Source organism: Ascaphus truei, chromosome 6 (assembly GCF_040206685.1).
Source record: "Ascaphus truei isolate aAscTru1 chromosome 6, aAscTru1.hap1, whole genome shotgun sequence".
NCBI classification, from domain to species: Eukaryota; Metazoa; Chordata; class Amphibia; order Anura; family Ascaphidae; genus Ascaphus; species Ascaphus truei.
Window position 1 is genome coordinate 103,852,959 of NC_134488.1, and position 27,381 is coordinate 103,880,339.

General features: G+C 41.8%; 1 protein-coding gene across 3 annotated transcripts in view; it reads left to right on the forward strand.

Annotated features, from left to right (window-relative positions):
• The window catches only part of EPS8L1 (EPS8 signaling adaptor L1), a 104,661-nt gene that overhangs the window by 62,682 nt on the left and 14,598 nt on the right, over positions 1-27,381 (forward strand). For 2 of the 3 annotated variants that reach the window (XM_075605477.1, XM_075605478.1), the window contains exons 3-9: positions 17,275-17,333; positions 22,188-22,349; positions 23,172-23,321; positions 23,420-23,502; positions 25,609-25,837; positions 26,112-26,226; positions 26,709-26,761. In XM_075605477.1, the coding sequence (XP_075461592.1) occupies positions 17,275-17,333; positions 22,188-22,349; positions 23,172-23,321; positions 23,420-23,502; positions 25,609-25,837; positions 26,112-26,226; positions 26,709-26,761 (851 nt within the window). Of the gene's footprint in view, positions 1-9,523; positions 9,680-17,274; positions 17,334-22,187; positions 22,350-23,171; positions 23,322-23,419; positions 23,503-25,608; positions 25,838-26,111; positions 26,227-26,708; positions 26,762-27,381 lie in introns of those variants that run through there. The other variant, XM_075605479.1, reaches the window with a different exon arrangement.

Consider the following 27,381-nt stretch of genomic DNA (forward strand, 5'->3'; position numbering starts at 1 on the left):
TGGAAATGGAGTCCTTGAATATTAAATATAATGGTTTTGCTATTACTAAGCTTAACTCCTTGAGAACTCTTGGATGTATGCCATCGGGGCCAGGTGCCTTATTAACTTTAAATTTTTCAAGTCGCTTATGAACTTCTTCCTCAGTTAACCAATTGTTCATTAATATGGAGGTTGTGGCTTCCTCCTGCGGCACTACTATTGAACTTGATTCTTCCCTGGTAAACACAGAGGCAAAGAATTTGTTTAATACCTCAGCTTTTTCCTTATCTCCAATAATCTGCCTACCCATCTCACACTGAAAGGGTCCTATATTTTCTTTTCTCATTTTTTTGTTATTATTAAGGTACTTAAAGAATTTTTTAGGGTTGACCTTACTTTCTATTGCAATGATTTTTTCATTATCTATTTTTGCTAATTTGATTGCCCTTCTGCAATTTTTGTTACATTCCTTATAATTCGGATACGATGTCTCTGCCCCTTCTGACTTAAAGAATCTAAACGCCTTCCTCTTCTTGTCCATTTCCTCCCCTACGTTGGTTTTGACTTATTTCTTTTATACTTATTACCCAAGGGTATACACTGATAAGTGTGCTTTTCTAACAATGTTTTAAAGACTGACCATTTATCTTCTACATTTTCCCTGCAAAAACATCATCCCATTGTATTACTACTAGATTAGACCTCAGTTTATTAAAATCTGCCTTTCCAAAGTTGAAGGTCTTTGTTGAACCCAAGTAATCTGTTTTTTGATCATTTATTTTAAATGAGACCATGTTATGATCACTGTTACCCAAATGGTCCAGGACTTGAATATTTGTTATTACTTCTACATTGTTTGATATGACCAAATCCAGAACTGCCCCTCTCCTGGTTGGTTCCTCAATAATTTGGGTCATATAATTGTCTTTAAGCACCCCCAAAAACCTGTTCCCTTTTGTTGTAACGCTAATCTCATTGCCCCAGTCTATGTCTGGAAAATTAAAATCCCCCATTATGCAAACATGACCCAGTTTTGATGCCTTCTCCATTTGCAAAAGTATTTTAGCTTCCTCAATCTCACAGATATTTGGTGGTTTATAGCATATTCCCACAAACATTTTCTTTATACTTTTACCCCCACTGCTAATTTCTATCCACAAAGTCTCTACATTTTCATCATTCCCTTCATAGACATCATCCCTTATAATAGGTTTTAGATCTGGTTTAACATATAGACATACTCCACCTCCCCTTCTATTTGTTCGATCCTTCCGAAAAAGAGAATAACCCTCTAAATTAACTGTCCAGTCATGAGTTTCATCCCACCATGTTTCAGTAATGCCTATGATATCATACTGCTCCCTTGCAGTTATTAATTCAAGCTGCCCCATTATATCTGTCACACACCCTTCTATCTGTTTCCTCTTCTCCTTGGTCCCACCCCCACACTCCTGACACCTCTCCTGATTGGCTGCTGCTGGGTAATGCAGCCAATCAGGATGGAGGGAGCTGAACAGCCCCCTAGCAACAGCCCAGCTCTCTCTCTGCTGAGGAAAATCCTCCGCCCCCTCAAACCGGTCAGGTCACTATGTCCAGAGAGGTAATACCGGACACATACATGTCCAGCATTGCCTCTCATTTTTTACTGTCCAAATACAGGACAGTCCGGTTCAATAACAGACACCTGGCAACCCTACCTGTACGATGAATGTGGTCACATATGAATGCCTGTGGGTTTACGTTCAAAGCGGACAAAAAGTCGATGTGCGGGCACGTTTCCAAGGAAGATTGTGTATGCTGCATGTCTCGAGCAGAGCTGAAGGAGTTAAGCAGCGCTCTGTCTCTGTGCAAACACCGGGAAAGGAAATATCTTGCGTCTCTTATGTCTGCTATGTTTCTTCTTGTTGGGAAAGTGTTTCACCAACAAATTAAGATCTACTATAAATATTGGGCTCTTTCCAACTTAGCTAGTCTTGCAATAGCAGTGACTGGGCGAGGACGATGGAAGGCTTGCAAAAAATGGGTTTCCATAGCTACATGGAATGATGTGTGTGTTTGTGCAGGACATGCCACAGGTCCATGTACTGTGAAAGGTAATGAAAGTAATCTGACGAATCTGGCAAGAGCTTGTGAAGTCTGGTTTCGGATAGTTTTTGTACGGTACAGGATCCGGGTTTCAGAGTTCTCATACAATTGTAACTAGGGGGAAGTGTTTTATTGATGTCAGGGTAACCCAGATGCAGAATTTATTGTTCTCTTTAGGAACTGATTAGTTAAACACCGCAGTGCTGCAGAACCATATAATGCATTGTAATGTACAGATGTAGAAGACGTTATAACCACAAAATAATTTTTAAAAAAATAACATGTTAAAGTGTGTTATCTATTTGACTATTGTTTTCAATAAAAAAAGCGCTACTGTTAAATAACGTGCCAGCTGTAAGGGCGTGATTATAGTGCAGGCGCACGCGGCGTGAACACGTGTGTTCCTCAATGAGGCCACCCATAGTGTGCACGAGTGTGAAGAGCGACCGCGCGAATTTTGAAAATAAAATTCAAATAGTTTTTTTTCCGCGCGACGGGCGCATCACATGAGCGGTTCAGCCAATGAGGGCAAACCAGCCACGTGACGCATCTGCCACGCCTACTGATCGCCTCACAATAGCCTCTAGCCTAGTGCATGTTTCGCGCGTGATGTCACGCGGTCGGCACTCGCATGCACTATAATCGCGGCCTAGCACATTACGTTAGCACCTCCCACATCTGTTATGTAGTGGCATTAAGAGGAGGAATATCAGGGGTAAATTGATGGTATAATTTAAACCTGGTATTTACTGCTAGGAAGGCCCAGAGGTACTGGTACAGTAAATCACTTTGTAACATGCTTTTTAACTTGATAGTATTGGAAACGTACCCCTGATAATTAGGGGAGCATGTAGGTGTTATGGTATTGCCCAAGGTTAAAATCTCAGTCAGTCTGATGACTTCTTTACATTCCGTCACAAGTAAAAGTAGCAGCCCCATTGTGCCTACACAGCAAGATTGGAGGCAGTGGTCTTTGTAGGTATCCATATGTAGGTGGAAGCTGAGATGGTTCAATGTATGGGAGCAGGGCTGTAGAAACCTGATAGCTACATGGTCTCATAGTAGCCACCCAATGTGCTTTGCTATCCATGTTCCCTAAAATGAATGTTATTTCAAGCATTTTAGACTTTGAGCCTGAAATGCCGCTATAGGCTTGTATTAACCAGTGTAATTATTAGAAGACACATAATAAAAAAGTATGATCATTCATAGCAAGTGTCAATCTCTTCATTGTCAAAGAGAAGTGTTCTTCTAATGTGTTGGTGGCTCTTCTGCCAGTGAAGAGCTCTCTCAAATACCTGTAGGGTTGCTGCATGAGCAGGGGACATGCGACTGCAACATAGCTAGACTGGCACAACCAAATGTGGTGGCAGCAATGTTTTTGGGGGTGGCATCTCCCATTCCCACTATAGATTTGCCAGTGTATAAAGATCTGTGCTCACAGCTTTAATCCTTTTCATTTTGATTAAATGTTCATCAATGCAGAGACTTTCTTCCCCTAATGTTTATTCTTATATTGTTTTGCACTCATTTTGTGGGTGCAGAGGGGGGGCTGCTGGTGTGTGTTTTGTGGATGTAGAGCGGGGCAACAGTCTGTTTTGTTGGTGTGTGTCTCTGCAGTGTGTTTTGTGGGTATAGAGGGGGGCTGCAGAGAGTGTGTGTGTGTGTGTGTGTGTGTGTGTGTGTGTGTGTGTGTGTGTGTGTGTGTGTCAGTGGGTGTAGAGGGTGGAGGAGGGCTGCAGTGTGTGTTTTGGTGTGTGTGTGTGTCTGCAGTTTTGTGGGTTTACAGGGGGCTGCAGTGTGTTTCTGTGTTTGTGGGTGTAAAGGGGGGGGCTGTTGTGTGTGTATTTTGTTAGTGTAGAGCAGTGATTTCCAACCTTTTTTTGTTTGGAGGAACCCTTGAAGTATTTCGAAAAATCTCGGGGAACCCCTATCTCACTGATACATATTAGGTTCGACAGGGGTCAGTCACAACATTTCACACCTCACGAGCCACCTCTATTTCCCACCCTCTACCCATGTATTTCTGTCCCATCCATCTCTCTAACTCTCCCCCTCCCATGTATTTATCCCTTGCGCCTCACACTTACTCCCCCTTTTCCTCATTCACTCCCTCCTGCCCCCCTCTCGCCCCTACCTTCCGTCAATTACCCCACTCTCTCTCAATCCACCCTACAAAATACATACCAAAAAACCCACTGGTGTGGAGGAGGGCTGCAGTGTGTTTTGTGGGTGTAGAGGAGGGGGTCTGCAGAGTGTGTAGGGGGGACCGCAGAGTATCTTTGTGTATATAGAGGGGGTGTTGCAGTGTGTGTGTGTGTGTGTGTGTGTGTGTGTGTGTGTGTGTGTGTGTGTGTGTGTGTGTGTGTATACATATTCTTAATATTGATTTTTATCAGCATTGTCTACATTCTTATGCTTTTACTGCAAGTTTATTAAAAGGAAATTGCACATACACACAGCCCCCTCTATATACTAATATATATATATACATATATATATATATATATATATATATATATATATATATATATATACACATACATACATACACACACACTACAGCCCCTCTCTATATACATACACATATACTCATCATAATCAATGTAGCCGTTCATTAACACCTAACCTAAATATTATTTATATATATATATATATATATATATATATATATATATATATATGCAAATATAACTGTATGCTCATCTGCATGTCTTAGGCAGGTCTGCAACCCCGCCTTTCCCCATTATCACCCAGCATACAGCACTTCCACTACAGCAAGGGATTCTGGGAAATGACATGCAAATGAGCACACAGTGTCACTTTTTGCCTCAATAACCATTTTTAACATGGTTCCCTATAGGCTTAAGCTTGCTGCATGGTCACAGCTTTGAGCACAGCCAGGGTTAAGGTACATACCCAGAAAACCACCCACAGACAGCTTTTTCTTTTTTGTAGCCCGGGTAGTGAAAAAGTGATTCCACCTCAAAAACCGTGCTCGTGGTCAAGTGAGACCAGGTGCGCTCCACATGTGACAGTCTTCTCCGAAGAGTAGGCTAGTCCGGTTCCATGACGTCTTCCTCCGAAGAGTCCGACGTCCTTCTCGTTCCCTCCTAGTGCAGCAGGCGCCGCAGGAGGGTCCAAGTCTTTAGGGTTTTCAGCGTACGCCTACTAACCCACCGTAGTCTTTTCCCGAAGGAGGGGTGACCACCGACCAGCACTTAGTCTTCTCGCTCTCTGAAGAAAGAAAGGTGACTATAACCCGACACCAACAAACAAAAAAAGTTCATAGTGCAAGTGCTCCTGTGCGCTGTGTGATGCAGTGCAGGAAGTGCTCTGACAGACGACACAAAAAAGTGTGCACGAGTGCACGCCCGGCCCTTTGCAAGGCCAGGCGGGTGAAAAAATATTGGCTTGTCCCCTCAGCGGAAGGCAATAAGGGGGTCCAAAGTGCGGGAAAAATAGGGGACGGTGCAAAATCATCAGTGCAGATCAGGTGCTCTTACGACCTTGATGGGTCTCATCAATGTGGGGTTGATTTTACTGTGAATGCAAGAGAGGCTATGGGATAGGCTAAACCATAATACTGAGTTAAGTTATGGTGAGTAAAAAAAGTGACAAAAACCCTCCACAGGAAAGCAAATATGCAAATATAACTGTATGCTCATCTGCATGTCTTAGGCAGGTCTGCAACCCCGCCTTTCCCCATTATCACCCAGCATACAGCACTTCCACTGCAGCAAGGGATTCTGGGAAATGACATGCAAATATATATATATATATACAGTATATAGAGGGGGCTGTGTGTATGTACAATTTCCTTTTAATAAACTTGCAGTAAAAGCATAAGAATGTAGACAATGCTGATAAAAATCAATATTAATACAAGTAATACAACTACAAAAATTGAACTTTTTATTATGAAAAATTAAAAAAAAAAAAACCTGCATTGAGCCTATAATAGTAATAATCCCCTTAGAACAGGGCATTACTGGCCAATAATGCCCTGTTCTTCAGGGATTATTACTTAAATAATGCCATGGCACCTGCAATTCTATGTGTTTGTGCGACTGAGTAGAGCAAAGCAGAGTCACAGCTAGTAGGTTAGGTGTTAATGAACGGCTACATTGATTATGATTGATTTTCAAGTAGTCTGGGAGACACCCATAACAAACCGGACAGATTATCAGATGAAGGTGTGACCGGACACGGCTAGTCTTGAACACGTGATTACATAGCTAGCAATTTGTGTTCTGATTAAGTATTTATGGCAAAAACCACTGGGAGTAAATGAAGACTGCATGACTCCCACTCACACCTTTATATGCTTTGAGGTGCAGTTAAAGATTATAGCACAATATAAATGCAAAAGCTCTCCACAAGTGGGTGCATTATTAGGCTACATAAAATCACTAAAGTATTTATGACCCTGTTTTACAGCAATGAGCTGTCTAATGCTGCAAATGCACAGTGGTCTTCTAATAACCCAGCACAAACATTAGCATTACATATGGACATATTGCAGCCCCCCACCAACATCATTGTGTGGATTTGATGCAGGTAGTGTCACAGAGAACCATGCATGCATAGTACTGTACAGGCATACCCCGCATTAACATACGCAATGGGACCGGAGCATGTATGTAAAGCGAAAATGTACTTAAAGTGAAGCACTGCCTTTTTTCCACTTATCGATGCATGTAATGTACTGCAATCGTTATATACGTGCATAACTGATGTAAATAACGCATTTGTAACAGGCTCTATAGTCTCCCCGCTTGCGCACAGCTTTGGTACAGGTAGGGAGCCGGTATTGCTGTTCAGGACGTGCTGACAGGCGCATGCGCGAGCTGCTGTTTGCTGCCCACAAAACATACTGCAGACACACACACCAACAAAACAGACTGCTGCCACCTCTACATCCACAAAACACACCAGCAGCCCCCTCCCTACTCCCACTGCAGCCCCCCTGTAAACCCACAAACTGCAGACACACACCAAAACACTCTGCACCCCTCCTCCACCCACAAAACACACACTGAGCCCCTCCCCCTGCACCCACAAAACACACACACAGCAGACACACACCAACAAAACACTCTGCACCTCTCCTCCACCCACAAAACAGACTCTGCTGCCCCCTCTACAACCACAAAACATACACCAACAGAAGACACACACCAATAAAACACTCTGCTGCCCCCTTTACTCCCACAAAGCACACACACAGACACACAAACCTTTCCCCTCACTCTCCTGTGCAGAGCTCTCTGCAGGCAGGGAGGGAGAGGAGTCAGTGCCTGGCTGCAGGCAGGGTGGGGGATGAGTCAGTGCCTTGCTGCTGCCTCCTGTCCAATCACCTCCCCTGTCTCAGAGCTGATCTCACTCTTTGTGAATGAGAATTGAAAGCTGATTGGCTGAAAAACTTGGCAAGGTGCCAAAAATTCCGGGCCATTACTGATTGGATAATGCCCAGAATTGTAACCAATCACGGAGCAGGGATTTCAATAATGCCCACAATTTACCAGCTTTAGCCTATAATTAACAGTAAATGCATGAATGTATATGTGCAGGGAGGCTTGTGTGCATTCTGTTTATTGTGTATTCCCGCAATTTACAAGATGGTGTTGTTTTCTTTGGTAATAATAGACAATTACATCAAAAACAACCTTTGTGACGAGGAGGATAAAAATGTGCCACGGATAAAGCAAAACAAACAGGATGACAAAGTTGTCCCTGAAATTATCCAAAAAGGAATATAATAATTTTACTAAGTCAGCTGAGTCAGACAAACCAAGCACTAAGTGTCACCAGGATATTAGTTGCAGTGGTTGTAGTGTGATGGTATGTGGGGATATTTACATAGTTACACCGTAGAGTTGCCAGGTGTCCAGTATTGAACCGGACTATCCTGTATTTGGACACTGTCCAGTGAAAAATTAGCGGTAATAGGACATGTATGTGTCCGGTATTACCTATCTGGACAAAGTGACCTGATCACCTTAGGGGGCCATAGGATTTCCCCAAGCAGGGAGAAAGCAGGGCTATTGCTAAGGGGCAGGGCAGCTTCCTCCATCCTGATAGGCTGCATTACCCAGCAGCAGCCAATCAGGACGAGGTGTCAGGAGCCTGGGAATGGGGCCACGGAGAAGAGGAAACAGCATGGAGCAATGAGAGGGGTGTGTTTATGTCTTAAGCACGTCGCACCTTTCACCATTGTGTCCAGTATTTTTAGAGAAGCCACCTTAGTTACATTGTAGATGAGGTTGAAAAAAAGACATTTCCATCAAGTTCAACCTATGCTACATTTAGACGACAGATATGTTACCGTTCTACTTGCTAATCTGAGCATCCACTTCTTTAGCTTTGACCTATTTAAGAAAAAATACATTGTCCTGTATTACACCCAGGTACTATGCCCTGCAACTGTGCCTATTTAGCTTGTACACTACATGTTTTTTGCTCCTGTAAGACTAGCTGTGCCTACCATACCGAAAGTTTGTGTGCGGGAAACTATATAGGTTATGGGACTTCCATGGGGATTGCTTGGAAGTACCTACATCCAGCACGAGCAGAGGAACAACAGTGGTACCTATTTTATACCCACAACATTTTGGAGGGTCTGGGTACATGACTATTACTTTTAATGGCACTTCGACCATTGACCTAACCTAATTATTGCTACATGAGCCCCGATATCTAAGTCACAAGAACTATAGGTATAAAGTTAAGAATGGCCCATAAAAACATGACATAGTAATGTAAACATGTCCGTACACAACAAAGTATGAAGGTAACAAGTTAATGACACTGAACAGGGATGCAGGCTTACAGCCAGGGGATTGCAGCTCTGAGTTGAACAGGTTTTATTGAATGTGATAGATCTCTCCTACAATACCTTAATAACCACTTCAGTGCTGATACACCCACAGTGCTTTGCAAGACCTGCTAATGCTGGACCTTCCAGCACTCAAAAGGATGGTAGCGCCAATAGGATGTTCACGATTTAAAACGTTTCTCCCCATTAAACTGAACCCCATAATGTAATTCACTGTACTGCATAATGAGACAGAAAGCTTCTGTATGCTAAAAACCTTACAAGACTAATTCACCCTAGAGAACGCAGAACCTTACATGACAGATACTTGCCCTGGTCTGCCTTGTTGTATGTTTGGGGTGATCAATCCTTTGCCCATTAAAATACCAAACAGAATAATCCTACAGTACAGCTCCTTTTATTTATTTGTGGAGGTGAAAGCGGGCACAAGTGCAGCACCCACACTTAAAGGGGATTTGGGGTCTCCATTCTGTCACACAGAAGAAGATTTGACATAGCTAGAAGTGCGTATAAATTGGGAGGTAGATGGGACATTTATATCCAATGTGTATAACCCATTAATCCAACCTTGAGTAATCATGTCTCAGAAGGGTGCCAAATCCCAAGCCTATTCGACTGTCACAAGACAAACTGGTTTTGCCAGGGGAGAGTCAGATCCTCCTTATACATTCACTTGAAAGGGCTCCACATTCGTAGCTAAAGCGAGAAGAAGGAACAGGATAGTCGTTCTAGGATACAACATTGCCTGTTTTGTTCTCCAGCATTTCCTGATTTAAGGTAATCAATCCAGAGCGAGGGAGACATTTCTGAAGTATAATCAGGGCAGTTCCTGTACCTTTTTTTTTTTCTCCATAAACCATGTGGTACATTTTATACCATTATTGTGATAATCTAAAAAAAATTAGAATAATTCTTTGTTTTATAAAACAATTACAATATAATGTTTATTATTTACAGAAATAATAACATAGATTCGAAGCGAAGTGTATATTATTGTGCATGTCCAAGAATAATTCCCACCGGTCCCATCCTCACGTCAGAGTTCCCTCGCCTTTTTCCTAGAAAAAAAGCATTGAGTATATTTAAACATGTATGTTTATCTCGAGTGTCAGAAGGTCCTGCACAGAATTGCAAACCGTCCTACCAATGAAGAAAGGGTTACAAGATTTACATGGGGTTGAATGTAGGGGCATATTATCTTCACTTGGCTTGAGACACGGGGGCTCAACTTCAGTCCCCAAGACCCCCCAGCAGGTCAGGTTTTCAGGAAATCCCAGCTTCAGCACAGGTGGCTCAATCAGTGGCTCAGTCATTCAGCCTGTGCTGAAGCCTGAAAATCTGACTTGAGGGGGTGGGAGGTTTAAGGGGGGGGGTCTTGAGGACTGGAATTGACCACCTCTGTCTTAAGAAATGATTTTATTAGTAAGAATTTAAGATTCAAAGAGTGATTGTTCCATATTGTTAAGAATGTATACAAACGATTTAACTGCAACAAATGTTACATGGGATTAATATGGTTTACTTTAGCTGTGCACCTGCAAAAAAATGATCACCGGTCTTATCAGCAAGGTAACTCATTCTAATGAGTAATATAGCATAGCAACTCTAAAAGTGGGCTCGTTTTTGTTTTGTTTTTTTACTGAAGAATGGCTCTTATTCTCTTTATATTTATATTGAATACTTTATTTAAATAAAGTCTGTGAAATCAGCAAATATGGTAAAGTATAGAATTTTACCAAACTTCAATTTGCCCTAGCGATTACATAGGCTGAACACCTTTTGAAGTCTTCCCATGTAAACTCAGGGTGCTGTACGATCCCAGTTTTGCTCTTTCTGTCTTTTTCACGTTTTCACGTCTCTCTTTAGTCTGTACACTCCCTTCTATCCTCCCCAGTTTGTGCACATGAAAGTGCTGTGCTCTGGGTGTTGCCGAAACAGAAAATAGAAACTCAAACATGCCAGCAGCTAAGAAGCATGTACATTTAGCACACCTTAACCCTTCACTGAACGGCTTTGTCACGGAGCCACCTTTCAGTGCATGCATTGACTTTCTACGTTGTGTTATCACAGCTACATGACGTGCAGCACATAATAGTGCATGATAAGGGTGGGTGGGTAGGATACACATATTTTGCTGTTGGGCTTAACTCTGAAATGCAAGGGGCTGCAGGCTCTGATAACAGGTATGCAAGAATGAATTCAATTACCACCTCAATAACATTTAGGAGTCTACAGCAGATGTGGACAGCTCCAGTCCTCAACGCCCACCAACAGCTCAGGTTTTAAGGCTATCCCTGCTTCAGCGCAGATGGCTCAATCGGTGGCTCAGTAAGACTGCGCCACCGATTGAAGCGCCTATGCTGAAGCAGGGATAGCCTTAATACCTGATCTGTTGGTGGCCTTTGGAACTGGGGTTGGCCACCCCTGGTCTACAGTACGGGTCAATATCAAAATCTACATGTTTGTCTTTAAACTGAATTATTTTTTTCTTTTGCTTGTGTGTGTTTTTTTTAAGTGGTTTTGCAGTAGGGGGGCTTACAAATTTTACAATGAAGCATGTGGTTTTTGTTATCTAGAACCATAGATTCTCTATTAAATTTGTGTAAAAAAAACCTTGATCTGCTTGAAATGTAACTATTGATCGTGAACAGAACATTTCAGTATTGCACCTCAACTCTTACTACATGATCAGGAAGGACAACCTTTGCTAGGCTGGTTGGTAGATATGAGATCTGTTGGCCTATCTGGGTACACATTGGCATGTGAATTGTAGTACACAGCAAAAAACCTGCGCTCCAGGATTAAGGCATTTTCCAACTGTTATTTCCATAATGACATCATGTTATGGCAAGTCTTGAATATCAGTGATCACAGCATTTACAACAACAAAAAAGCAGCTCACACTCAGCAAGAATGTCTACAAGTTTTGAGTGTCCCCATATTTATATGTTTGTAATACGCTGCCAATACACTTGGATATTCTCTATCTATTGTTTTGGGCCATTATTGCTTGCTTTGAGATGATTTTTTGGAAATGCATGTAAATTGTTACTGATCATATTAATCCCAAACAAGCTCTGAGTAAATCTATTAGGGTTGTAGAATCCTTTAATGCCTGGCTAGTCCCTCCGGTAGCAAAGGGATTAATGCTATGAAAAGCTGTGTGTGTATTTCATTCCTCATGTTTGGCATGTTACTTTGTGCTAAAAGTGACACTTATTGTGTGTGCATCAGTTTTGATAAATTAAAAACCTAGAATATATGCAGAAACTTGTAGTGATAATTGATTTTTGTTTCGAATGACGGTGTTATTAAAGTCGCCCAATGGAGAACAATACAGTTTATAAAGCCATTCCCTGGCCCATGACTATCCTGTAGCGACTATAACAGGGTGGTTACAATGTTTTGATATTTTCCAGTTCACTGCTCAGCGATGTCTTGTTTTGCGCCCGGATAGAATTGCTACGGTGTTGTGACACAGATGGGAATCTGACTTTTTTAAGATAGCAGTGCTGCCAATGAGCTATTTAACCATCCCAGGCTATGTCATGTTGTTTTCTTATAATAACCTTGGATCTGGTTTTATATCTGACCCAGTACAGAAGCTACTGAATATACTAGTTGCAACAAAATGCTATTTATTCAAAGTGCTGCCATTTTGAATATATCTGTGCAATATGGTGCTTTCATTCTGGTGCTGACTGGCTTTGAAATGATCGCAATGTTGGCAGTTATTTATATCTTTTATTGGACATGTGATGAAATAGACAGCCAGGCTTCCAGAAACCCTTGGAAGCTCGGCAGGTTGCCTATCCCTGACAGTGTCAGAACTTGTGTACATCTTTTATTTGACAGTTCTTCCCCCTGAGTGTTGCCATGCGTTCTGAGCCTGTATCCGGCGGCCTATGTTACAGATAGGCATGTATCCAATATAATTGATGGACAAGGGCACACAGATTTGAATAAAAAACAATTTTATTGTGCCATAGACCAGGGGAGTGCAAACTTTTGCTGTTGCGCCCCCTCTGGTGCTCATCCCCCCCCCTCTTACCTTGATGCGGCGTCAAATGATGCCACGGGGTCATGTGATGTGACATCACGTCACGTGACCTGCAGCATCATTTGATGCCGTGTGTGATGTCATGTCACCCCGCGGCATAATTTTCCGACGCGTTGCCATGCGGACAATTCCTGGCGCTGGTAGAGTTAAAGTAAGTTGATGTTACAGAGACCTCATGCGATCCCCCGGCATTAAATTTAAATGCCTTGGGGAAGAGAGCAGTGCCTCTGAACCGCCGCGTCCCACCCCCTCACCCCCAGAAAAATCTCCCGCCCCCCCACTTTGCGCACCCTTGCCATAGACTACAATGTTTCGGCCTGCTGGCCTTTCTCAAGTAAAGTGGCTAGAATAGGCATGAACATATTTGGGCATGCCACCCTATGTTTTCAGGTCCAGGGTGCCCTGGTAATGACATTAAAGTACCTGGGCCATGTGCAGAACCTAGGACAATAAGCACCCCAAGGGTGTGCGACAATGCTGCCCCAATTGCCTCTTTGTGTCCCCCAGCCTCTGCGGTGGCTTCCTGTGAGTGAGAGCAGTGTATCCACTGCCGCCATCCAGAGTCACTCACGTATTCTTGAGACTTGGTTGATGACTTGACCTTTGTGCAGTGAGTTAGGCTGCGCTTATAGTGCCGGCAACGCGACAGTGACGTCAGGCTGCAGTCACTAGAAAAATCAAATTGAGGTGACTTCCGCTTACTATAAGCGCACGCGACAGCGGCAATGCATTTGGTTTGACGCGACATCCCGTCGCTGTCACGGCACTATAAGCGCAGCCTTAAGGTTAGTTATTAAGACCAACGTGTTCTGGACTTTACAGTTCCTGGAGGACATAGAGGGTAAATTTGCTTCAGCAGCACCCTCCACCTAGCCAGCTATGACTTATCCCTGTACCCCTGTTGGGGTAAAGTATTGCTTGTACCTGTTGTACTAGGTGATTTGTTGCTGTTCGCTCCAGCTAAATAAACTCTGGTTTATTAAACACTCGCGTTCTGTCTAGTGCTTGTACGATCCCTCCTAGTCCCATCATCCCTGACTTAGATGGACACAAAACTGCTTGTCTGGAATCACGCTTACTACTCTACAACATGTTTTTAAGTCTATCGAGTGTCCTACTATTCCCTTTTTGTCTACATCTTTCACTTTTTCAATCATTATGCCTACTCTATCTCGCTCTTTCTTTGATTTCTTCCCCTTCTTGTACTAAACATGTCACTGTCCTCTGTCACTCATAGTTCATTCATCTCTTCTGCTGCGTTGACTGCTCTACTCTTGTGGATCCATCTACCTCTTTCTGACTCTTTAGAAAATATGAACTTTTTTAGTGTCTAAAAAAAAAATGACAATCTCCCCGAAGGTTCATTGTCCATCTAGATCAGTGTTTCTCAACTTTTTTTTTAACCCATGCCCCCTTTTGATAAACATAAAAATCTCACGCCCTTCTTCCAACCTGCCTTTTCAATTTGTGTACATCCGCCAGAGAAGGGCCCATTTTGGTTGGTATTGAGTTATGAGCATATTCAGAATCTGTGATAACAAACGAGTAAAATTAAAAAAAAAACAAAAAGAAAAAAAAAACAAATACTTCAACGTGTTGAAAAATGTTCAAATTTCATTCCAGACTTCTTTTTGCGCGCACTACAAATACTATACTGTATTTTTGTACTAAAATACTAATGTTTATTTTGAAATAAAACATTAACTCACCTTAAAACAGAAAAAAAATACAATAGCGGTATTCCACGTGGGTGTCTGGGTGCTTCGCGGTACCATCCACACACGACGAACTCTGCAGCGTAACTCAGTGGTAGAGAGATAAAGGAAAGGTAATAGGTGCACTGCTGCACATCATAGGGAGATGCAATAAGCTGCGTACTTTCTATATTAAGAAAGAAATAGGTATCATTTATTTTTATTTTTTTCTTCAGTTTTCCAAATAAAAAAAATTATATTATAATATCGAATATGTTTTTTTTTTCAAAATACACACAGCTCCCTGGAAATCCTGACATGCTCCCCTGGGGAGGCGCATCCTACCGGTTGAGATTCGCCAATCTAGATAGTGACATTAAATAAGCCATTTCTAATGTGTACTGTTTCCGTGTCAGCGTATTGCTATGTGTTTCTGTCACTTGCACCATTAGGGAGTGTCTTTGTTCAGAAACAATAAAACAGAATTGTTACAAAATAATGCAAAGGGGACACTATTTTATATTAATGTATTTCCGCTTGTAAACCAAAATTCTTGTTTTCCTTAATCTCAGTTAAACTTTTAGGCCGTTACCTTTTAACTTTACTGCAACAGAAACATGCATGAACCTGAAAAATACACTCCTTAAATTTGGCCTATATGCTAAAGGATAGAATTTTACATTATTTACGAGCTTTAATGCATTGTGAATTTGACTGATCCCCTCTCTCTCTGGAATATGGCAAATGTGAGATTTAGTTTTGCACGATCCAAAAATGGTACCACATTAATTGAGACTAAGGGCCTCATGCAGAGAGCAGCGCTATTAACAATCTCGCCATTTTCCGGTGAAAATCGCGCTAAAAACAGCCGAAAATGGCGAGGTATGAAAAAAGCGCCATTTTTTTTTCTATTTATAAATCTCGCCGCGCGGCTGGCGAGAACCTACATCTCGCCAGTCTGAAAAATATCCAAATTCAGAAAGGCGCGCTCACCATCTAGCGGCTGTTTTTGGGGCGATTTTCATCAATTTTCTCCGCCAACTAAAGTTGGCAAGAAGCAGGAGCTCGCCGGCTATAGGGGGAAAAAAATGCGCGATTTTTTTTTCTCCCTTTCAACTGCGCGCATCTCCTCATTTACAATTCTCCACATGAAGTAATGCTAAAAATAGCGGATTTCGCCCATTTCTGCATATGGAGAATAAAACTCTCCATTAAAGCTACTTTTTCTTAAACTCTCCAATTTATTCTAGCGCTGCTCTCTGCATAGGCCCCAAAGTCTCTGAATGTATGGTAATGCCATGTTTATTTTTCTTAAACTTTCTTTCCAGTCTGTTGGATTTTTGGAAGCCTTGCTAAATCTCTCCTTTTGTGTTTCTTTTTCACTGTCTCTGTGTGCAAAGAACATCCATGTCATTAACTTGCCATTCATTCCCATGCACCTTGCAAAACAGGATAAGTCAGAAGTAGAAGCTCAAAATCTATCGCTGGAAAAATAACATGTAATATGTGCCGTGCTTAGACCTGACTCAAATGGACTTATGGACTTTTGCTGTATGTTACATGTAGAATGATTTATGAATATCAGTAAAGCAAATGACAAATATTTGTCATACGTTTTGCTGTGCCTGCGTTTATGAACCACATTTATTGAACTGCTTGCTCCAAACTTTCCAATAAATGAGTTGATAATCTGTACAAAAAATCGGATCATACTAGAGAGTAAAACAAGTGAAGGTAAAGTGTAAGAGACCCCCTGTCTCGAGAGCGCGCGCGCGTGTGTGTGTGTGTGTGTATATATATATATATATATATATATATATATATATATATATATAATCACGTTGATGTAAGTACAGGGGACAATAAAGGTTTACCCTAGGGATTATAACATTTTGGTCACGAGCAGCTTCTGAGTGCAAAACAAGTCCTCAAATGTCTTGAAGTTGAAAGCTACTTACAGTAGTCATACATATAATTATTTAGTAATGACCCCTAACTGCCCTTGCATTGTAAAATCATTGGGGAAGCAGCAGGAGAGATAGGTAGCACTAACTTACACTTCTGTATTCGCGCACAACCTGAAATTCCTCTCTGTTTGGAACCCTGCAATGTTTTGGGAATACGACTTGGATGGGATCACCAGAATTTGTTTTGCATGACATTGCTCATTAATATTTTCACTTAATATTTTGAATTCTGTCCTCTGTTTTACTGGTATGCGCATATAACCTATAAAGTAACACTTTTTGTTTTATAAACTGTTACTGCAATAACATGCAAAAGTGTTGCTATTCATGGAATAAAGAATACACAGGCTGTGTTCCATCAGGGGTGGGCATCCTCAAGTGCCACCAACAGGTCAGGTTTTCAGGATATCCCTGCTTCAGCACAGGTGGCTGAGCCACCTGTGCTGAAGCAGGGATATCCTGAAGACCTGTTGGTAGCCCTTGAGGAGTTGCTCACCCCTGTGTTAGATCAAACCACAGTATGCAGATCATTTAGCTTTTCAGGTGTTGAGAAGTGAAATGAGTTTAAAAATCATTAATTTGAACTGAAAATTGGTGCCGTTTCACTAAAATACATGTATTTAATATATTCTTTTTTTTTGTGCTTCACAGAACAGCGGAAGAAATATTCCAATGTTATCATGGCCGATGTGTCACAGTATCAAGTAAATGTAAGTTTGCTAAGTTCTTATCCTACTCTGAATCACGAGCGAGAATGGGGGTTATTCATCAAGTCATCGGCACTATCTGAGTTTAATGAATAAGCCCCCAATGTGTAGAATAATATGCTATTGGCTAATACTGTCTTCAGTTCACCACAGAAGAATGTTTTTTTGCCTGTCATTCTCCCAATGAACTTTTGGATTTCTTAGAAAATGTTGTAGGATATTCATAATATTGTAGGATATTCATAATATAGCAACATAATCCAGACACCGGAAATCGATAGACAGACAAGTGCTGTTCTAATGCAGGATACAGTTCGCTGTCATATCATTTTCCCCCAGCACAACCACCAATAAGAATTCATCAGGAAGTAACCTGTTAATAATTAGACAAAGAATGGCTTTGTAACACATTGTTCTCCTGCACACTATGGGTCATATGTATCAAGGCAGACGGGGAGCACTTCCCTGGCCAAATATCTGCATTGTATGTATCAAAGAAAAAAGTCCCATTGAAATAAATAGGATTTTTTCCTTTGATACATACGGTGCTGGAATTTTTTTGCCCTAGAAATGCCCCACTTTTGCCTTTGTGCTGATGGATAAAAGGCCCTGTACTGTACAAGAATAAGTAAAGAAAATAAAAGTATGAATACATACAGTATGGATTTCTTCCTTGGGTCCCTAAAACCTGCTTCAGTCACCCCAAAATCACATCTCACACAGTGACTAAAGAGTAGACAAGGGGTAAGTGTGGTCAAATGTAAACATAACATGTACACCTACCTGTACAATTCTCAGTGAAGGAATCTTGGATGATCCAATAAGGTTAAAAATGTTTTTGCAGCTCCTGCATACCTGTTTCAACTTAATATCACATCATACAATAGGGCAAAGGTTCTCAACTCAAGTCTTCAATATCCCCCAACAGGTCAAGTTTTCAGGATATTCTAGCTTCAGCACAGGTGGCTCAATCAGTGGCTAAGTCAAAGACTGATTGAACCACCTGTGCTGAAGCAGGGATATCCTGGAACCTGACTTGTTAGGGGGTCTTGAGGACGGGAGTTGAGAACCTTTGCGGCAGGTTAACTGCACACGAGGATTCTGGGAATAACATGTAAAACTGAGTATATTCAGTGTCACTTTTTAGCTTTCTCTGAATTAAAAAAAATGGCCTTTGCCTTGTGCATAACACTGCTTATACAGAAAAGCCTGTGTTACGGAAACCTCATCCCCCGAATCCTTATTTGCAGTTCTCCGAATGTATGAAAGATTGCATATTCAGTAACCAAGATCAAGCTGTGAATGGGAACCTAATGACATGGATGTGCATTGCATACAAAGTCAGTCAGAATGAAAAACACAAAAGGAGAGATTTATCCAGGCTTGCAAAAAATCCCACAGACTGGAAAAAGTTAATGGAAAACAAACATTGCATTACATTCAATGGAGAATTTAATAAATGTTGTACTATTTTTTAACTTCATGCAAAACCGAATCACACTATGGTCAAAATGAAGAAATATCTGTCTTTGTGTGTTTGCTGACTTTGCGTGTCTTTGCAGTGTAAGTTGGCAGGGAAAATGTATAGGGAAACGTCTTTTTAAAATATATAAACATGCCAGAATTATTGGGGCAAAAGCAGGGCAAAAAGAGCACCATATTTCTACAAGAAAATTGAAAACAATTGGAGTTTATCCTTTGATGTTAGAAATCTGTTTATTATATGAATGTATGAATGAGAAATTATATCAAGACAATTTAATGGGAATATGTTTTAAGGTTTAGAATTCAAATGTAGTCCAAATAGATGAATAGCAGTTAAAGTTTAATACATAACAGATGTTTGAGGTTGGCTTAGAGATAGAATTTCAGGCCTAGTCTGAAGTGGGTAAAGTTTTTTGTTAGGAGAACCATGAGGAGAAAGGGGGCGGAGCTAGTGATCAATAAATACAGTTGCATCTGGGTTCAGCTCTCCCCCTCTCTCCCCTCCTCTCTCCCCTCCTCTCCCCCCCCCCTCTCTCCCCCCCCCCCCGCTCTCCCCTTCTCTAAGGCTGCGTCCATAGAAGGACAGTCAGCACTGAGCCGTGCGGATGCTCCGCAATGAGCTCGTCATCCTCAATGAGGATGTCTTGAGAGGGGGCTCCCACAAGCATCCGCAGGCGTGCTGAGGCGCAGGGATTTTCAGCCGACAGCAGACCCTGTTTCTGAGCGCGCTGTCTGCTGAAAACCTCCAACAGAGCGAAGCAGCGTCAACGTCAGGGCGACGTGACGTCAGCGCTTCGCGGGCTATTGGCCCAGTGACGTCAGTGTCCCGCCTCCCCCCGCCTCACGATCGCGCACGCTGGCTCGTCTGCTAGTTCATGCAATCGCGCCTGATTGCGCAGACGAGCTTCAGCGTGAGCGCGGAGGAGCGCTGACTGCTAAACTATGGACGCAGCCTAAGAAACATCTAAGAAGTTTGTGAGAGACAAAAGCCCTCTCTCCCTCTCTCCCTCTCTCCCTCTCTCCCTCTCTCCCTCTCTCCCTCTCTCCCTCTCTCCCTCTCTCCCTCTCTCCCTCTCTCCCTCTCTCCCTCTCTCCCTCTCTCCCTCTCTCCCTCTCTCGAATGGATTTTGCCCTAGTTTCACAATCAACAGGCATTAGTACAGGAGTGGCCAACTCCAATCCTCACCGTCCACCAACAGGTCAGGTTTTAAGGGTATCCCTGCTTCAGCACAGGTGGCTCAGTCATAAGGAGATAGGGATATATTCCTAATACCTGGCTTGTTGGTGGCCCTTGAAGATTGGCGTTGGACACTCCTGGTTTAGTAAATAACGCCCCTGATCTGCTCATAAGCATTTTACTATAGACGGTGCAGTTTAACTGTTTCACATATGACACAATGGATGGGAATAAAGTAGGTGTTAGGGACCTGAGGTGGAAGACATGTAAATAAGCTTATTTTTTATCTTTACTAAATGAATTACAAATCCAAGCTGTTGTTAATCAAGTAATATGGGTTTAGAATAGATTAACCCAGATGGTATGTGTCAAAAGGCTATTTACTAAGCCACCTATGCACAGCAGTGCTGATGAATACGAGGAAGAACAAATTGTATTCCATAAATAAGCACAAAATGTCCAACATTGCAGAAACATGCACATTTCACATTAATGACTCCAAGCAAATGTCACAATCTTTACCTTTATATTGCGATAAACTGTGAACTCTGAGTAATTTTCCCCATGGAGGCCCTTACAAAGGTTTATTGTACTGTGACATCTGGGATGTATATTTGTGAGAGGTGTGAGCAATTATTTTTTTAGCTCCGAGCAAGTGATTACGTCACAGACAAGAATCCCCAGTCAGGTCTCAAAGAGGCAAATATTCTCTTTTTGCCTCACCCATCTATATTCTGCTCACATCACAAATAAAAATGAGTCATTTTAAAGCAATGTAATGCCTGTAAAAATACCAGCAGCACAGACATTTCTATATCTGTGTTTGGGTGATGCTGCCACACCCATTGTACGATCTATAATATGAATACTCCCCTGTTATGTATTGTGCATAGAGTGTGGCCAATCCAGATCTCACCTTTGTTCCATTTATTTTACTGCCCCATATCAATTGAATTCAAGTCGTCTTGTGCCTCAGGATCAATACGTTATCATTGTTGGTATACAGTATATGTAATCTAGTGAACACCTCCAGCAGATTATCACTGCTCCACTATCATGCTGCCTCAGTCGGATCAAATAACTTTGCTCTCTTATAAACTAGTCTTTGCTTTTCTCCTTTATACAGCAAATCCTTTGTGAGCACATTCACGTCTCAGACACGTCTGCAACCCTGCTTTTCACTATTATCTCTTCCACTGCTTCCACTGCAGCCAGTGGTTCTGGGTAATGACATGCAAATGAGCACACAGTGTCACCTTATGCATTATAACACAGCATGTTTAGCACAGCACGTTTCTCCTTTCCACCCCCTGCTGGCTTCCTATGAAATGACATATCTACCTACTAGAGTCTCCTCCTCTCCTTCAAGGCTCTATAACCACGAATGTCTCTTCTTTACTACGCTACACATCTCTATTTCTAACGCCTCCTATTCAACATGCTATAAAGCTGCTTCCCAAGGCTGAAGAAGACTTCAAATCCATTCAAATTAAAAGGACACTGGGAAACTGCTTCACGGCACATTACATACTGGTCTGAATGTCTTTATAAACACCCCTTATCATGTAAGCATTTCATAATCTGGACAACATAATGAATGCAGGTTCTCCAAATCTACATACCCTCTTGAATATAGACAATCATTTGAATGCAGTTACATTTACTTCTACTGTTTGTCTCCCTAGATACCACTTAGATTGTAAGCTCGTTGGGGAAGAAATGCCCTTCTTCACATGCTTTATATGCCTGGTGCTATCATCCATGTACTATATGCTCACACCCTACTTTATTATACATCTCTATTCTAATTCTGTGTGCTGAAGCAGGGGTGCTCCACTCCAGTCCTCAAGCCCCTCCCCCCGAACAGGTCAGGTTTTCAGGATATACCAGCTTCAGCCCAGGTGGCTCAATAAGTCCCTGCTTCAGCCCAGGTGCTTCAATCAGAGGCTCGGTCATCGACTGAGCCTCTGATTGAGCCACCTGTGCGGAAGCTGGGATATCCTGAAAACCTGACCCCTGTTGGGGTGACTGGAGGACTGGAGTTGAACACCCCTGTAATTAAATACTTAGAACAATATCTTCTCGGTTGCTAGTGATCCAGGCAGCTTAGTTCTGCAGGAGAGTTAGAGTTCCGGTTCAACATTGTTTGTCGCCCTCTCTCTGCACCTGTAGTCAGTATTGTGTCTCCCCTGCAGCACTTGGTAACATTGACAATTGATGAGGATGATGATGTGCACACAGTGGAGGATGCCATCCGCAAACTTGCTGCAATGGATGCCAAGGGCAAGATCTGGACCCAAGAGATGCTGCTGCAAGTAAACAGCTCGTCTGTCAAGCTTCTTGATGTTGAAACCAAGGTAAATCTCTGACTGGTTCAGTAATTACAGGACGTACCTTTTTTATGACAAATGCAAAACTGTTAAATATTTAAGTCCCATTTTCTAATAATAATAATAATAATAAAAATTATTTTCTGATTGTAATTTCATGTTACTATTCCCCATCTGCCCTTACGTTGGGACTGCAACGTGTATAATTGGAAAACGTGTCCAGTGTTGCCCATTAACACGCAGTGAATGTGAGTGTGCAGGGGGTGCGCAAAGTGGGGGCGAAAGATTTTCATGGGGGGGAGGCGCGGCGGTTACAGAAGCCCCACACCCTTCCCAATGGATTTAAATGAAATGCCGGGGGATATCACTAGGCCTGTGCAACTTCCGTTACCTTGTCTTTGGCGCCCTGTCGCCATGGCAATGCGGCGTCATTTGACACCGGAGACAAGTAAGGAGAGGGGCGCAAGCAGGGGGAGTGCAGACAGGGGGGCGGCACCCCTGGATAGCATGGCCTCTCAGCAGCGCATCCTCCTTGTATAGACATACAAAAGTGATCGTGATTAAGAGCCATTTGTCAGAGCTTTCACTGCTCTTTTCATTGTACTCTTTCAGAAAAAAACAGGTAAAAGACTCTGATACTTCCGACCCCCATAGTGTTCCATTATATCTAACACACAATTTTAAATGAAGACTGTATTTGCAGCTAGCACTGATGTAGGAAGGCATTATATTGTTATATGCAATATGTTATATTTATGGTTGTTTTATCACTGTAGTGTCTATTGTGCTACATTATAGCTCCTTGTAGCCCTTCAACTCAAATATTCACCTGTGTTGTCTAATTTGTAGGAGGAGTTGGAGGTATTTTTGCTACTGGCCATCCAGCGCTGTGATACCGTCCTGCCGGAGAAACGAGTGCGCGGCCTGTTGGTTTTGGTTTGCCAGGACAAATACCAGCCCAAAGCCGACGTTCACTTCTTCCAATGTGATGAAGTTGGGGTAAGCCAGGTGCACACAGACCAGCGAGGAGGGGAATAATTACTGTAAAGTCAGCTGCCCCTGGAAAACATGCTGTTATTTTTGTTTGCATGTTGTAGGCGGAGCTGATCAAAGAAGATATCAATAGTGCTGTGTCCGATTTAAAAAGTGGGAATAATTCAAAAAGACCCGAGACACTAAGGTAACAAATCCAATTCTGATGCATCACTTTTTTGTACAGATTTTGCATAAATAATGTGACATAAAACAGAGAAAAGGAGATTTTTTTTTTGCTTTCTTCTTATGTCCATTACTGATTAGGAATAAAAATCAATGGTAAAATATTTTTTGTTGCCTGTTTGCAACTGATAACAGAAATATGCCTATGGCCTCTACTTCTATTGTCATAGACAAATTAAATATACCTTGACAAGGTCAGGAAGATTTCTTTTCAAGTATATATATCTTCTGTATATCCCTAACAACTGTTTTGCCAAACATTAAATTATATATTAAATTATATAAAACTAAATTATACGTACAGAAATAGAAAAAGCAGTGTATATTTTGCTGTTGGTAATGGTAACAGTATCTATTAGGTAACATATTGCAAATAATTTTCCTATAAAACCCCATCTTAACCCTTTAATGACTGGCTGAGCCCCTTTATTTATGTTGCTTGTACTGTATATATACCCCTTCTACTTTATCATCTGTTTTTATAGAAACCACCTTGATCCCTCGAACATCTTTATTAACTGTTCTTTTTGCGTTGTCGAAAGAAGTTCCAAATAATTCTCCTAGTTATTATAGAACTGTGTAACTCCTTTCTCTAGATCTTTTATCATATGACCTTGTGAAATTCATTCCGATTTGAGTTCTGTTATTTTAGGCGCATATGGTTTTAACCAATTCCTTTGTACAGCTCAACCCCCTTATAACGCTCTGCTTGGGGTCCAAAGAATCACATCGCGCTTTAAGCGGATCACGTTAGAAATAATGTACAATTGTATGCATTGTACAATAAAGTATTATTGTATTACATTAACCCCTTGCTTCCCAGGTGAGAGTAGAGGGTGGCCAAATGGAGTGTAACCCCTTTAATCCCGGGCCAAATCCTCTCTATCATGACACTCCCCCTCTATTACATTCTCCCCCTCTATTACATTCTCTCCCTCTATTACATTCTCCCCCTCTATAACATTCTCCCCCTCTATAACATTCTCCCCCTCTATAACATTCTCCCCCTCTATTACATTCTCCCCCTCTATTACATTATCCCCCTCTATTACATTCTTCCCCTCTATTACATTCTCCCCCTCTATTACATTCTCCCCCTCTATTACATTCTCCCCCTCAATTACATGCTCCCCCTCTATTACATGCTCCCCCTCTATTACATTCGCCACACATATTTTTTTCTAATTGAAGGTTTGCTGTTTCCTTTGCCCCCTATTTTGGTTATGATAATAAAAAATGAGCGGTGGCTTATATGACATTATTCTGCTTTCCTGGGGATTATACAAGAGGGAAACATATTGAATATTAGGTCTGTGAGAAGTGCAGTTTGATGTTTACCAATCCATTTTTTTTCTTACTAAATTGTTAGTGGTAAAAAAAAAGAAATAAGTTGAACTGACACAGTATCAATTTATATATCACTTTACCTTTTCTACCTCCTGCTATTGTTCCAAGTAACCATGCCCCAAATCCCAGTTATTTTGATGCACTGTGAAGCCACTTCTCAGCGCTGGAGAAGAGATCAGCCCCATTGGAACGAATGAGGCTAAAATCTTCTCTATCACAGGAAGCAACTTTACAGCATGTCAAATTAGGGCCGAAGGCGCTGATCCACACAAGGGTGCCAATCTTTAGCACGCCTCGGCTCCCGTTCATATGAATGGGAGTAAGCATGTGCTAAGTGGGATCTGCTTAAAGTGCTTTTCCTGGCATCCATCTATGGCCACATTGCCTTGTGTCTATGTGGCTCTGCTCTAGTGATATGATTCAAGAGACTAAGGGTCTTATTCTATATACGTCCTGATTGAATGTCCGCTTCGGTGTATATAAGATTACCCCCTAAGAGAGGAAATTATAAAGTATGATTACGCTTATAGAAAGAGTAATACAAAGCAAGACATGTTCAAAGTTACAGCTAACTTTTGACTGGGACGGTGAAAACAACAGAATTTTGGCACTTTCTGAATTTCTGCATGATGCACAGATATTTGACTCAGTAATTATTATATATTGGTGTTTTTCTTACCGCCATGTGAGGTGTCTTATGTTTTTTGTTCATTTATTTAAGATATAACAAGCAGAGGATAAGTCAGCAGAGTACAAGTGGTGCCTATACGTTCAGCCCACTCAGCCAGGGGAAGCAGCCACACACAGACCATGCGAGCCCAGCAGCTATTCTTGAGCGGGAGGCTCAGCGCAGGCCAACAACACTTGTGAAGCCCCCACGCTCCTCGTTGAACCCGCAAATCGTGGTCACTTCAACTCCTCAAGTGGAACAATCAACTAACATACCACAGGTATTGTCTCATCTTACAACGTAACAGGGTGTGTGGTGCTGGTTCTTTCATGTGGTTGCTGCCCACTTGTTTGCCACACCATATTAGAAAATCATTAAGGTTTGTTTGTCTGGCGCCAAGTTTTCTGGTACAAAATTAACTTCATTAAAATTGCAGATGAATGGTAACTTTGAAATAGTGGGTGAAGGGAAATTGCTTAACCGCACCGAGTTTGCTGGAGTGACGCTGCTTGAGTGTCTGAGTGCTCCTTATTTATTATGTGCAAATCACACAGGAACCACAGTATTCCCAAGTGCAACAACAGAACAAGACCCAGCTGATCCTGCCAAGTCCTGGGAGCCCACAGATGCAGCAGAAGCAAGGACATGACTCGATGAGCCAGACTATTGGTAAGTGATGTGAAGGGGAATGGAAACATGTATGAGATCTTCTGAGACAATCTGAGTAAGCCAGATCTGAGAACTCGCACTGTTCTTACGGTGAGTCTCAATGATTTGTATCATCAGCTGTCATAAGCTTTAATGGAGTCTCACTGATAAAAGGAAATTCTTTTCCATTGAACTACTAATTTATGGTCCAAAACAATGAAACCACCTTACTGATTTGGGGTCCTTATACATTGACATCTCTGTTAAAGGACAACACCTTTATTACAGCCACAATCCCTGTGTAACAAATCATTATTTACAGTACTGAGGATACATAGCCTGTTTGTTAGAGATGTAAGTATTGATATCACATCATTTTGATGTAGACACAACTGTGTAGCAGCTTTATTATTTTAATACAACCTTGCAGCAGAGTAATACGAATACAATGTACTTCTGTCCTACTGAGTTATAGTAAGTAACGGAAGAATTTGTGCTTTCAGTGAGGGAAGGGGCCCCACAGGATCCAATGAGTGCACGAGCTGGGCGGGAGGTGGTGAGTAACGATGCTCTGAATATTTGTAATACTTCAAAATAGTATTTGGCCCTCAGTCTGAGCTGAAAGCGCTTAACCCCTTTCCTGGTGTCCTGTGCACATTTAAGAAGAAACCGAAAAGCGAGAAGAGATAACAGAGGGTAATCAGTGATGAGAGAGAGAATGAACGCTACATACTGTAGATCAGACTGTAGTCCTGCTGTGTGCTCCGGTGCTGCTAGTCATAACTAGCTCTGCAGCTTGAAGATACCAGTCAAGGGAGCTCTGCATGCTGAGAAAATACAGTCTGTCTCAAATCAAGGGAAATGGGGGGGAAGGGCATTAACAGCAAAAAGACCCAGATAAGCGGGTTACATACAGTAATGAGTATTCCTATATATTTCCAGCCTTCCAAAGACAGTATTATTGTAAAGTTATACAGCAATTGTGGTGCATGACAATTTATTACCATTTTAGTCATAACATGTTTAATATGTGTGCGCACACATATTAAACATTTAATGACTAAAATGGCATGGCATGCGCGCACACATACACACATTATACAGAAAGGACGACACTTGCGTGATAAAGGTTCTCAGTCTAATCTAATGGGACTGATGGAATAAAACTTTTTTTTC